The sequence below is a fragment of the Temnothorax longispinosus genome, chromosome 12 (genome assembly GCF_030848805.1).
Source record: "Temnothorax longispinosus isolate EJ_2023e chromosome 12, Tlon_JGU_v1, whole genome shotgun sequence".
In the NCBI taxonomy this organism is placed as follows: domain Eukaryota; kingdom Metazoa; phylum Arthropoda; class Insecta; order Hymenoptera; family Formicidae; genus Temnothorax; species Temnothorax longispinosus.
This window is the reverse complement of record NC_092369.1, coordinates 3893334-3907429: the sequence shown is the minus strand read 5'-3', so window position 1 is coordinate 3907429 and position 14096 is coordinate 3893334. Positions and strand designations below refer to the sequence as shown.

Genomic DNA, 14096 nt, shown 5'->3' with positions numbered 1-14096 from the left:
CCGCAACGTTGGAGAGCTGTCAGGACTAAGGAAGCGGCCGGGGGACATGGTCGCCAGCCGGGTCGCCCGGACCTCCCCGCAAGCGCATTGGAGTACCGCCGGCCGGAAGCCACTCCGCACTCGGTTACAACAGCGGCAGGAGAGGAATCGAGAGGACCCCGGGGCACACCCGAGCGAATTGCTACTCAGGCCAGGGTGCCCAGGAGCGGCCCAGAGAAGTGCGCAGCCCTGTGACCGCCACCGCGAGGGGCTGCCGGCGGACGGGGCCGAGGCCCGGCCAGCCTGACCCCGAACGCCGGCTTAATCATCGCGGCCCGGACAGCCGGTTGATTTTAAAAGCCCGCGCCGAGTCGGAGGTAGCTGGAGTGGCGCCGCCGGAAGAAGAGGCGCGCGAGAAGCTGAGGCGCCGATGAGAGCGCCTAAAGTTGGAGTGGCGCCCCCGGAAGGAACGGCGCACGGGCAGCCTTGGCGCCGGAAGCGCTAGGATCGGCAATCCGGTCGAGCGACACGCTGCAGCGCAGGCGCGGGGAACCGGCGCGATCCCGGCGGACCATCGTTTCGTCACTGTCGTGCCGGCTGGAAGCGAGGAGACATCGCCCGAAAACGAGCTGCCCGGACTGAAGGAAGCACCGACGTTAACTGTAAGGTCACCACCCTGGCGTCCCCGCGTTAGGAAAAGAGGGTTCACTCGAGGCGCTGGCCCACCACGCGTATCGGTTACCTGCAGGAGTTACCTGTGGACGGCGGTATGAGCGCGTGCGTTACCTTACGCTCGCAGTCCAGAGAATCATATCGAAAATCGTGCAAGGGCCCCGCCGAGAGTGAACTCTCATGTGCGTAGAGACCAATCGTGCCCTTTCCGGGAGCACCGTCACGGCCGACAGTCGCGTGGCGTTGAATATTGTGAGTCGAACCGACCGTGTCCTCTCGGGTGAGTCGAAATAATTGTGTCGCGTTTCTTCGTGTTAATCGAAATAATTGTGTCGCGTTTCTTCGTGTTAATCGGAATACTTGTGTCGCGTTGCATCGTGTTAAACGGAATAATTGTGTCGCGTTTCATCGTGTAAATCGGAGAAATTGTGTTGCGTTTCATTGCGTGAATCGGGATGATCGTGGCGTGTTGTGCGTGGAGATAATGGGAGCGAATGGCGAGGAAAAACGGCGAGCCGCGAGTGGTCACGTAGTTTAAAGGGCACTCGCCCTCGTTAAATAGCGTATCCGGGCCCTCGAGAACGGCGAAAATTGCGTTCGGCGAGACGGGAAAATCGTCGGGATCGACGCGGGGCCGCGGAATTTCCGGACTTGCGAGAGAATTCGGGATTCGCGTGGTCAACCGCGGGATCGTTCGCGATACGAGTCCTTGGTTTTGTGTTCGGGGGCGATCGCCGGCCAGCGTGGCCTACACGGCGAGACCGCCCATAATTTTTGCGTCGTGCGGAATCGAGGCGGCCCGGGTACGCGTCGAAGTTGCAAACGGAGGTGCGGCGACTCGGTTCGTCGGCCTCGTGGCCTAAGTATTCTTTGCGTGTTCGCAGTAAGATACCGCGTTGCCTTAATTATCTCTAGCGTTAATATTTCGTGTGTTCGTCTGTGTTGACTATTGTTTTGCGTTCCTCTGTGCGTTAATCTTGTATGAGTTCATCTATCGTGTTTAACAGTCGGCATTATCGCGTTCATATATTTTGAGATTCTGGCGTTACTCTATCCGACCTTCTTGCGTCCGTCTACGGCGTTGGTTATCCGGCATTCTTGCGTCAGCATACCTGACCTTTCCGTGGTAATCTATTCAACATCCTCGCGTTAATTCGTTGCATCGGCGTCGATCCGCCGTCGCTAGAGTCTCTCTACCGCATGATCTAATTTCGAATCTGATAGGCTCGGATCGATTATACCAACATCTACACTGACCGATATTATATTGCAAATACATTATATTTACACCTACTCTGCCTGATTAAATATATTACTTGTTATTCTTTTATTATAACTTTGTGTGATTAATTGCGTTACGCCTTCTCTCCGAATTCCCTGAAAGGAAGCTACGCCCTGAGGCGTCGCCGGGGATATTGCGCTGTTTAGAATAAAGTACGGTGGTGCGATCAGTCGCACCTGGCGCCCAATCATTTTGTGTCGGAATTAGTTGCGCGTGCTGCCAATCCACGATAGCCCTCCGCCGGATTGCGAGACCGGGGGAAAAGCGTCGCAATGTAATTGCGTAGTAATAATTAGTTTTGATCGATAGAGTAAGATAACCAAAAGTCATATCGATGCGAGCGGAGATGTTAATCTGATTATGTCCGCAAACTACATAAAATCAATTTTAGCTGTTGACGATTATGAAAAGTTAAGTATATGTAAGTGAAGAAATTATTAAGTGTTAAACCCACTTTGCTCATCGTTGTCTCCAATAGGGACACTTTGTGAAGTATGTATTGTTTCATCCTCTGGCAAACGGGCTGTATTGGACAATGTTGAAGAGCTCGTCGAAGAATCCTTAAATGGGAATCTAAAATGGTTTAATACACGTTACTTATACATATGTTATATAATGTAGTAGTAGTAGTAGTAGTGGAAGTAGTGGGAGGTACCACCAGGGTCCCTGTCGGCCACCAGATCTAGCTGATCCTTTGTGCCTTCCCACTTGTTTTTTGCTAGGTCTCGAGATACAGTCCTGAGCCTTGTACCAGGTTTATCAGATCTGTAACCCTAGCATTTTCTAAATCCTGGGGGGTTAAAAACATACTCCCCCAGGTTTTGTATCTTTTGCATATAAATGCCGGGCATTGGCATATTATATGTACGTTGTCTTCTTTCTCGTCTCCGCAAAGGCGACATGCCTTTTGCTCTGCGAGCCCGAGATTAAAAAGGTGTGCTCTGAGTATGGTGGAGTGACCAGTAAGCAATCCCAACGCCATTCTCAGTTTCTGTTTACTCAGCGCCAGTAGTTCTTTAGCCCTACCTGGTCTGCTGTCTTTCATCAAAGTCCTGGCCTGGCGGCAGGTTTTTAACTTCTCCCACCTGGTCAGGTGTTCCCTTTTTAGGCGACCTTTGATGATTTCTTTGCCTACTGCAAAGGGTATTCCCGTCACCTGGCCAATTGGTGCTTCATTAGCCCCCTTCTTGGCCAGCATGTCTGCGGTTTCGTTCCCTGGTATTCCTTGATGCCCAGGCACCCATACTAGCGTGACCTTATTAAGTCCGCCTAGTTTTTCTAATGCTAGCATGCAATCCCAAACCAATGCTGATTCGGTAGTTGTTTTTGCCAGCGCTTGTATGGCTGCCGAGCAGATGTTTATCTTCTTTTCCTTCGTATCTTTGTTTAGCAGGTATTCCGCGCACTTTAGGATAGCCAGTATCTCAGCTGTAAAAACAGTTGAGTGGCTTCCCACAGGAATACTCTCCCTGTGGTTCTCCTTCGGCCCGTAAAGTCCTGCCCCAAAGCAGTCATTAATGCCTGACCCATCAGTGAACCATAGATCCACATTGTGATCCCTGACTCCCCCCGGGTCAGACCATTCTTTCCTAGTTGGTATTTGTATCTTAAAATGTTTTACCAACTGGTATTTTTTAGGAACTCTATCTTGTTTTAAAGTGAAAGGGTGTTTCTGGAACAGGTCGAGCCTTGTATGTCCCGTTCCTGTATTTCTCCATTCTCCCTGACACCTTAGTCTATAAGCTGTGTTCCTCGCTGCGTTTACTACGGCCAGGTCTAGTGGAGGCACACAGAGTGCAATTTCTAGCGCCTCTGTGGGGGTAGTCCTCGTAGCCCCTACTGCAGCCCTTAAGTAGCTCCCTTGTAGGCTTTTCGGAAGGTTCTTCGCTTCCCCTTTCTCTGTCCTGGGCCACCAGATCACAGATGCATAAAGTAGTCTCGGTAACAATACCGCTTTGTATAACCATAGTGCTATAGGAGCTTTGGTGCCCCAAGACTTTCCCATGGCTCTTCTACACATCCACATGCATGAGTAGAATTTTTTCCTGCTCTCTGCAAGATGTACTTTCCAGTTAAGTTTGGTATCTATATATAGTCCCAAGTATTTAACTGAGGTTGTAAAGGGGATATCTTTCCCCCAGAGCTTAAGAGGCTCAATGGGTTCTGGTTTGTATTTCCTGGTGAAGATCATTATGTTGGTCTTTGATGGGTTAACCATCAATTCTTTGGCCTCACACCATTTTTGGACGATTTTTAGGGCAACGTTCATGCGGTCCCTTAGGGTATCTAAGAAGGATCACTATGGCTATATCGTCCGCATAGCCATAGGTCAGGAACCCCTTCTTTTGTAGTTTCACCAGTAGGTCATTGACTACGAGGCACCACAACAGAGGGAACAGGACCCCATCCTGCGGGCACCCATTGCCCGGCTTACCAGTGATGTTGATATTACTGTGCGTGACTGTTAGGTTCCTCCCCGCCAGCATGTCCTCCACTCAGTCTACTAGCGGTTCCGGGACCCCATGTGCAATCAATGCTTCTTTAATGATCTTTTTCGAGGTGCTATCAAACGCCCCTTCGATGTCCAAGAAGGTTCCAATAGCGTATCCTTTCGCCTCCAGCTGCCTCTCTATCCTGCCCATCAGGTGGTGTAGGGCAGTTTCCGTAGACCTGCCCTCCCTGTAGGCATACTGAGCTCCAGCTAGAGGGTGGTCTACTAATGGTCCGTTCTTGAGAAACCTATCTATTAGCCTCTCCAGGGTCTTCAACAGGAAAGAAGTCAAACTGATGGGTCTATAATCTTTGGCTTTAATGTGTCCATTTCTGCCAGGCTTAGGTATGAAGACCACTCTAGTGACTGTCCATGTTTGCGGAACATGTCTTAGGGCTATGCTTGGCCCAAAGATTTTAGTCAATGGGCCTATTAGCTCCTCGAGTCCCTCTTGTAAAAGCAGAGGGAGTATGCCGTCTGGTCCCGAAGCCTTATAGGGCTCAAAGGAGCGAACCGCCCACTCCACCGCTTGTGGATAAACCACCTTTGCCGCCAACGCCCAAGCCCTGGGCTTATGAACAGCCCTAGGTTGTCGTTGGTTCTCTGTGTCTGAAGAGGATTTCTGAAATCCCGGGAAGTGGGTCTCCATGAGATGATTCAAATTCTCCTCAGTTGTTTCTGTGAATTCTCCATTAAGGAGCTTGAGACAGTTCCACTGTGGGTCACTCTCTTTGCAGAGGATTTTGCATAGTCTCGATGCTTCCGGAGCACTCTCAATTCTCTCGCAATAGTTCCTCCACCCCGCTCTTTTGGAGTTAACTATCGCCTTTTTGTAGTCTCGCTGAGCAGCCTTGTGCTTTTCCCAGGCTTCCAACGTATTTATATTTTTAGCCCTATTGAAAAGCTTTCTTACCCCGGTCCTAAGCCTCGATAGCTCTTCGTTCCACTATGAAGCCCCGGCCGAGGCATTTCTCGGTCTCAATGGACAATTCAGTTCAAAGGATTCCCTGATAGCATTGCTTACGAAACTTGCTGCGATCTCCAAGTCCTCCTTTGTGTAGAATCTGATCGGTGTATTTTTCAGCCGACTGACTAAGTCGGCTTTAAAGTCCTCCCAGTTTGTTTTCCTGGGATTTCTCCCCCATTGTTCATCTTTTTGTAAGTTCACAAGATCGAAGCGGATCTGTCTGTGGTCGGACCCTGAAGGTTCATTTGAGACCCTCCATCCCGCCAGATCCACCACACCCCTCGTGCACAACGTGATGTCTATCACTTCTTGTCTTCTAGAGTCCAGGAAAGTGGGTTCTGTTCCTCTATTTAGGATTTGCAAGTTAGTGCTCATGATGAAGTCAAGTAGGCTTTCCCCTCTCGGGTTTATATCGGAGCTTCCCCACACCAAATGATGTGAGTTCGCATCGCAGTCCAAGAGAAGTTCTAGTCTCCTTTCCTTCGCATATGCTACTAGCTCTATCATGTTTCTTTAGGGGGGTAGTTCCTCTGAATCGTAGGGCATGTAAACAGACCCCACTATCAGGTCCCTGATCCCTCCATCGCCTGTTTTAAGTTTCAGCCTTACAGCCACTAGGTCGCCGTCGCTGAATTGTGGTAATAGACAGGCATCTAAACCTTTCGCCACAATACAGACTCTTGGTCTTTTTGCGTTGTCTGCTTTGAACAATTTACCACAACCTCTAAGGCCCTTAATGTGTCCCTTGACGAGCCACGGCTCTTGGATGAGGAATAAGTGCTTTGTGTGCATCACAGCTGCGCACCTGGCTAGAACCGCCGAGGCGCATTTGCTGTGATGCAAGTTGACTTGAGTGAAGTGGATGTTGGAGCCCGCCATTGATTAGGCAGTCCCCGGCCCATCTTCCTTCCTTTCTAACTCCCCCCTGCGGTCCCCTCCAGGCAATCTAACTGTCGCCTGGCTGAGACCACAGAAGGGTTTGAAGTTGAGTGCTTTAAGAGCATTCAACGTTCCCTCCCCAATAAGGGCAGCGAAATGGGTGCTCGTAGCATCCCTACTTTCGCTGCACCTTGCGACCACCCAGTCCGCGGCTTGGAGACCCTCATTCTGCCTGTCAAGTAGCTCTATCGCTTCCTTGACAGGCATTCTAGGGTCCTCCACGTGCACTACAACCCGATGACGCCTAGGCAGTTCATCGAGCTGCACCGCACGCACCCTAACCCCATTTATCTCTAAAACCGAAGTTAGGCTTCGCAGCCACCCTTCAATTTCTGCATCGGTGCAGTTAAAAATAACTGCACCGTCCCTATCTGCTGTGCCCTTGAAGGTGAGAGCTTTGGTACCCTTCGCAATGCCAAGGATACCCTCTTTCACCTTATCCCTCAAAAGCACAGCTTCTTTTTGGTCCAGCTTTCGCTCGGGATACTCCATGGGAACCATGGCCACCCTTGCTAAGCCGGATGTTGCTTGGGCAAAAGTCCTCTGATCTGCAGCGATCTTAGGCCTTTTGCCCAATTGTGTAGTGCTGGGACTGGGTGTGGTCTGTTCTGATCTGGTTTGCTTGCACGTCCCAGCGGAAGCTCGCTCCCCCGTCCCTGGCATTGTCGCAGAAGCAGAGTTTGGTTCAGGAGCAGGCTTTTCAGCGCTGCTCTTCCCCTCCATCTGCTTTTGCTTTTTATAACGACGACGTGCCGCCCCGCTATACTTTATCCGGTTTTTACCAGCTTGTGGCTGGGCCTTGTCCGGCTCCTTCTCTAAGCTGTCCGGTCTAACTTCCTCAGGTCGTTCGTCACCTAAGGTGGCTACGCCCTGGAGAACCTCCTCATACTCCGTGTTTTTTTCTTTTATATTATTTTTTTGCATTTTTGTCCCACGAGTACCACGGTCGCGCGATCTCACCCGGGCAGAGCCGCGAATGCCCGGGGCTTGGCTAAATACTCCCGGAGGTCGCCCGGTTTCCGGGAGGCACCGTTTGTGACGCAGCACCCCCTGCGCCACGCAGCCCTCAGCACGGTCGCGCACACCTTGGCTTGGGGGGTTCCTTTTGGTCGGGCGCGCCCGGCTACACCCCTGAGCGGGTGATCCCCGTGCGCGCCCTTAAGCCCCCCCACCCGCCTAAGGGCGGCCACCCGCAGCCCCCGAGAACACTGGGTCCGCCGAGCGGTCCCGTCGTCCCCCGCGTCCCGCGAACCACGCACGCCCGCCCCGAGGCTTCGGCAAAGTAGGAACCCGTCGGGGGAGTTATATAATGTAACCCAAAGGAAATGTTTGGGTGGACTCTTAAGTCAACCAGGCTGACTCAAAAGATCTTGTATCTGACGTACCAGGTTCACTTTCATTAAAAAAGGATAAATTGGAATTGTTGTTGTCAATCATTTCTCGGTACTTCGACTACCAGTTTGAACCTGTAAAATTATGTAAAAAAATAGTTTATACACTATGTATCAACCAAAAATATTATTTATAAATATATTTATTTCAAGCAAAAATTATTTTTATTATAACGAATGCTGATGTGTGTATCTATTTTATAAATGTAACACTGTGACATAAATAAAAATTATTTTCTGAAAGTTTTTAAAGTACTTAAAAAAATTAATTGATTCTAAAATACATATTAAATGACTAATTATTTTCATTTAAATATCATTTTTTACAACTTACCATTTTTTTGCATTTTTAAAGCTACTTCTGTTTTATTAGACATATCCATATCAGTATATTTTTTGTCACTAGATAAATAATCTTCTAAAAAAATTTAAATATTAAATATAGAAATTTATTTAGAGATATATAGAAAAAGCGAGCCATGAACAGAGCAAGAGTTGATTTCTAATTGAATATAAAACTTTCGTCGGATATATTTATTCTATCTTTGTATCTTATAGACACGCACGCACGCACGCACGCACGCACGCACGCACGCACGCACGCACGCACGCACGCACGCACGCATGCACGCACGCACGCACGCACGCACGCACTCGCTCGTTCGCTTGCTTACTCGCTCCCTTACACGCTCAATCACTTGTCGCTCGTACCTTTTAAAAATATTGCTTATAAAATTAAAATTTTAGATATCAATTCTAAACGCTATGTCAGGCACCACGCCAGACACCATACCAGCTGAGGACATACACGGTATATTAAACAGTTTGGAATTACAGGAATAGATTTCAGTATTTCAAAGTAAGTCCAATATTTTTTTCTTAATATATATGAATACTGTAGTATTTTGATTTTATACATATGTTTATATATATATATATATATATATATATATATATATATATATATATATAAAATTAAAATCAAATAATATAATATTATATTGTTGTGCCGTAACCGGGAGTGTTTCGGCACAGGGTTCAGAGATTTCGGGTCAGAGAAGAAAACTCGTCGCAATGTATTAAATCACTAATTCAAATATATTTATCTTGCTCAAATTTACAACTGTCTTATTTATTTGAATTTGATAATCGCGTTACACTCGGAAAACGCTGAAAGATTTTAACGAGTTATAATATGGTGACGCACGTACTTGTTTCGATTCTGAATTCCGACTGCCCGCCCGATCGTATAATTCGGCGGTATTTATCATGTCCGAGTCGCGTGCCGTTGCTAACCGAGGTGGCGCTAACCTTACGCAGTCAGCGCCTTGCGCTGACCTTCGCATCAGCGTTTTCGGTTGTCCCGGAGTTTAATGGAGGATTCACACTGCGTCCGATGTTCGACGTACGACGATCCGACATTCAATAAGAAATTTTTGTCTCTAATAATAAATTCTGTTATTGGATGTCGGATTGTCGTACGTCGAACATCGGACGCAATGTGAATCCTCCATAACGCTCCTGGTTCCCGTGTCGGATTGCATCGGATGATCGGTCGTCCGATGCAATCGTCAGATTTTTCGGCGGATGTTAGATTCGACTCTTGTCGCTAAAGTCGGATTACCAAGTAATCCGGCCCTCGGTGTTGCCAAGTACAATAAATCCTTAATACGTTGTGCGCTCACAACATCCCTTCTTCCGCGGAAAAAGAAAAACTGAGGTATACGAAGTTTTTCGTTATTTATTTATGTGTTTTTCTTTTTCTTGAGAGGTTACAATCTCATTTTCTTATATGCTAATATGTACGTTATTGTTTTCACCTTTTAAATTCTTATATATAGTGGTTTTTTTTCTTTATTATATGTGGCGGTCCGCGCCACCAATGATACATCCCTGCGCGATGCCTGTAATACCGGCAGTTCGCAGCAACGCCGCTAGGCGTCGCATCGCCGGGGCAGCTTTGCGAGTTCAAAATTTTGCACCGACTAGTATAAAGGGAGACCCCCTACAGGCTCGAGCAGATCTTTCCGGCGCCAGTCGCCGGAGGCATAAAGCGCCTAGACGCTGAAGTCTACCTACGAGCGCTAGTCGCTTATTCGGCGCGAAACGCCTACACACGGCGCCAGTCGCCTGCACAGCGCGAGTCGCTTCCTCGGTGCCGGTCGTCTACACAGCGCGAGTCGCTTCCTCGGCGCCGGTCGCCTATACAGCGCGAACCGCTTCCACGGCGCAAGTTCGCCTACGACGGCGCGAGTCGCCCGGCCGGTAGAGGCGCTCGGTCGCCCGGCCAACCACGGCGCTCGGTCGCCTACAACGGCGCAAGTCCGCCTACAGCGCTAGCCGCTTACTCGGCGCGAGTCGCCAACCAATCGCGGCGCTCGGTCGCTTTCCTTAAGGCGCAAGACGCCGAACTAACACGCGGCGCACAGATGCCATTACACCGTTTCAGAGCTGCGAGCGACGAGCATAGCGAACGATCTACGCGTGGGCGCCCCATCCTGGCGTCTCACGCTAACGTCACGAAGTCAACGGAAGGCACCACGCCGCGCCTATTTCAGGAGAGGTTCGCCCCCGGGAAGAAGGATGAAAATCCCACTAGACGACGGCGGACCCAGCCGCTACCTCTCCACACGATTACAGTAGTGAAGAGACGAGAGCCGGTTCTAACCTCCGCGACGTCTCAAGTAAGTCTCCCCGGCCAACACCGGGGTCCCGACTCGCACTGACTAAACAAAGCGATTCAAGCCGAATCCGGTCAAGAGTGGCAAACAAACACGGGAGGTTGGAACGCAAACCGACGCAGAGGCACCGATCCGGGACGCCACCGTGTCCTCCTCATCGACAGGGACTCAAACGGACCCCCCGAGGCGGACGGCAGATGCAGCCGTACAGACGAAGAAAAGGGGAGGCGCGAAAGTAAAAACGGCTCGTACACTGACACACTAAACCCTTGTACATAATGGGTGCGTTCGGGGAGACGATATTAGCGCTACCTAGCGCTACTGGCTGTTCGCGGAGCTCTATGATAGCGCTACCAAACGCTGTCGTGACGTCATTACTGGTAGTATTATACGTCATAACTGCTCGCTACCAACGCTCTTCCTTCCGAGGTAGTGCATTAATAGCGTTAGCGTTTACAGGCTCTATGAACAGCGCAATAGTGAATGGTAGTGAATTGTTGTGATTGTTTATTTAAAGAAAGAGCTTTGCGTGTGCACACGTATTGTGAATATCGCATTAATTACGAAGTTACAAATATGGATTATATAAAAACAAATATATATTGTTACGCCCGTGCTGTCCTCGTGTCGCGCGTATATGCGAGTCGCCCGTTATTTAATGTCGCGTCGCGAACCGTCCTTAGCGACGGATGCTTGTTTACTAATATTGATTGCATGATGCTCAATTAACTATTGATTTTCCTGTTATACCTGATGTTCAGATTTACTCTGGGACGCGTCTCGTTCGGACGTGTCGTCCCGAGCTCCTCTATTATACCGAGAGTCGTAATAAAGAGCTACTGATTTTCTAAACGAGTCATCTTATTTGTGCGAGAGTGTCGTGACACGCGGCGCGAGTGTGAAAGTGAGTAATTGTGTGGCGAACGCTCGTCGGCGCGTAACAATATATATATATATATATATATATATATATATATATATATAGCGACGTTTTTTCCCTCGGTCTCGCAATCCGGGGGAAGGCAATCGTGGATTGACGCGAGGTTGCTAAAACACAAAATGCTTGGGCGCCAGGTGCGACTGATCGCACCACCGTACTCTATTCTATACAGCGCGATATCCCCGACGATACCCCAGGGCGTAGCTTTCTTTCAGAGAATTCGGAGAGGAGGCGTAACGCAATTAACCACACAAAATGTAATAACAGACTCGCGTAATATATTTAATTAGTTAGTGTAAGAGTAGGTATAAAGAGTGGGCAATATGGTATCAATAGTATACAGGTCGGTATAACGTGCGCGAGCGTATCATACTCGGGACCCTCTCAGGCGGACTGAGAAGATGTTAACCCCCGAGAAAACGGATTAGTAGATTGCCGCAGAAATGACGGATACGCTGACGCGAGATGCCGGAAAATTAACGCCGTAAGCGACCGCGAGAACGTCGAATCGAATGGCATCCGAATATCAGAATCTAGGAACGCGATAATCTCGAATGTTTTACACGATACATGAACGCAGGAACGAATGGCGCAACAGACGAACACAAAACGAACGCACGAACGAGTGACGCAAGAACGCGATAAATGAACGCAAGATCACTCGATAACCGAACACATACGCACGATAAATTCAAGGTAACGCGGTACCTTATTTCAAACACATCACGAATAGTTACGCCGCGATGCCGACTAATCGACTCGCAACACCTCCACTTACGTCTTCGACGCGTACCCGGGCCACCTCGATTCCGCACGACGCAAAACTTATGGGCGATCTCGCCGCAACGGCCACGTTGGCCGGCGATTGCCCCCGAACACAAAATAAGGACTCGTATTGCGGACGATCGCGCGGCCTGCCACGTGAATCCCGAATTCCTTCCGCTCGGAGATTCCCGATTAACACGACGAGACGTAACACAAACACGATGAAACGCGACACAATTATTCCGATTCGCACGAGGAGACGCGACACGATTATTCGACAAGTTAACGCCACGCGACTGTCGGCCGTGACGGTATTTCCGGAGAAAGCACAATTGGTCTCTACTTACGTGAGAGTTCACTCTCGGCCCCTGCACGAATTCCAAGACAATTCTCCCGAATGCGAGCGCCAAGTAACGTACGCGCTCATACCGCCGTCCGCAGGTAATCCCTGCCTCGCCGAGGTACCCGATACGTGCCTGAGGGCCAGCGCCTCGAGCGAACCCTCCTTTCTTAACGCGGGGACGCCAGGGTGGTGACCTTACAATGTCGACGTGGATTCTCCTTTTGTCCGGGCAGCTCGTAGTTCGGGCGATCCTTCCGCGATCCTCGCCGGCACGACAGTGACGAAACGATGGTCCGCCGGGATCGCGCCGGTTCCCCGCGCCTGCGCTGTAGCGTGTCGCTCGACCGGATTGCCGATCCTAGCGCTTCCGGCGCCTAGGCTGCCCGTGCGCCGCTCCTTCCGGGGGCGCCACTCCAACTCTAGGGCGCTCTTATCGGCGCCTCAGCTTTTCGCGCCTCTTCTTCCGGCGGCGCCACTCCAGCTACCTCCGACTCGGCGCGGGCTTTTAAAATCAACCGGCTGTCCGGGCCGCGATGATTAAGCCGGCGTTCGGGGTCAGGCTGGCCGGGCCTCGGCCCCGTCCGCCGTCAGCTCCTCGGGGTAGCGATCACAGGGCTGCGCACTTCCCTGGGCCGCTCCTGGGCACCCTGGCCTGAGTGGCAATTCGCTCGGGTGTGCCCCGGGGTCCTCTCGATTCCTCTCCTGCCGCTGTTGTAACCGAGTGCGGAGTGGCTTCCGGCCGGCGGTACTCCAATGCGCTTGCGGGGAGGTCCGGGCGACCCGGCTGGCGACCATGTCCCCCGGCCGCTTCCTTAGTCTTGACAGCTCTTCCACGTTGCGGTTCGCGGCGCGAGCCAATTATACCAATTGATTCGTCTCATTATTCTGTGCATAAAAGTATTAAGGTAACATTACCGAAAACTTGTTGTTTTACAAGATATTTTGTATTTTATGTCAAAATACTAGAACTTTCAAGCCTTATAATTCCAAAAGTTCTTAATAAAAAAATACTTTCTTATAGTGTTTTGGAAAGCCCTCAAGATAAGCTACAAGAATATGTAATAAAAAGTAGGTGGTTCTATTTAAAAAATTAAAGGTGACCTTTACGTGACCTTCAAGCAACTATTTAAGGTAAAACTAATGACACCATCTTATGTACCCCTTGAAACCATACAACTTTGGTCTGGAACATTTTTCTCTAAAATGTTGCGTTTACGAATAAATCGGGTGATACGGGTGGTCTGAGACACCCGGTATATATATATATATATATAATATATATATATTATATATATATATATATATATGTATATGGATTGAACCTTTCCAGGACTGTCCTGGAAAAACAACTTGGTATCTATTACGTACTTTTACATAAGTAATATATATTGTATATACATTATACATATATATATATATGTAGGTCCGGAAGTATGTTCCGGGACTTTTATTTTTTTACATCGGTATATTCCAGGACATTTGGCAGTTTCCAGGACTGTCCTGGAAAAAATTCATGTCCTACGGCACGTTTCGGAACAATTTTTTGAATCTGATTACATATATATGCGTTATATTCCAGGACTGTACATTTCAAAAAACGTAAACAGTCCCGGAACATACCTCTAGACCTACATATATATATATAT

At 49.2% G+C, this 14096-nt stretch overlaps 2 protein-coding genes across 2 annotated transcripts; both read right to left on the bottom strand.

Annotated features, from left to right (window-relative positions):
* Positions 1–2651: 2651 nt before the first annotated feature.
* LOC139823276 (uncharacterized) lies at positions 2652–3938 on the bottom strand. The gene has a single exon (XM_071795654.1). The coding sequence runs from the start codon at positions 3936–3938 to the stop codon at positions 2652–2654; it is 1287 nt and encodes a 428-aa protein (XP_071651755.1).
* A 2335-nt stretch (positions 3939–6273) lies between these two features.
* Positions 6274–7254, bottom strand: LOC139823274 (uncharacterized). The gene has a single exon (XM_071795652.1). It carries the CDS (start codon positions 7252–7254, stop codon positions 6274–6276), a length of 981 nt encoding a protein of 326 aa, XP_071651753.1.
* Positions 7255–14096: the final 6842 nt, after the last annotated feature.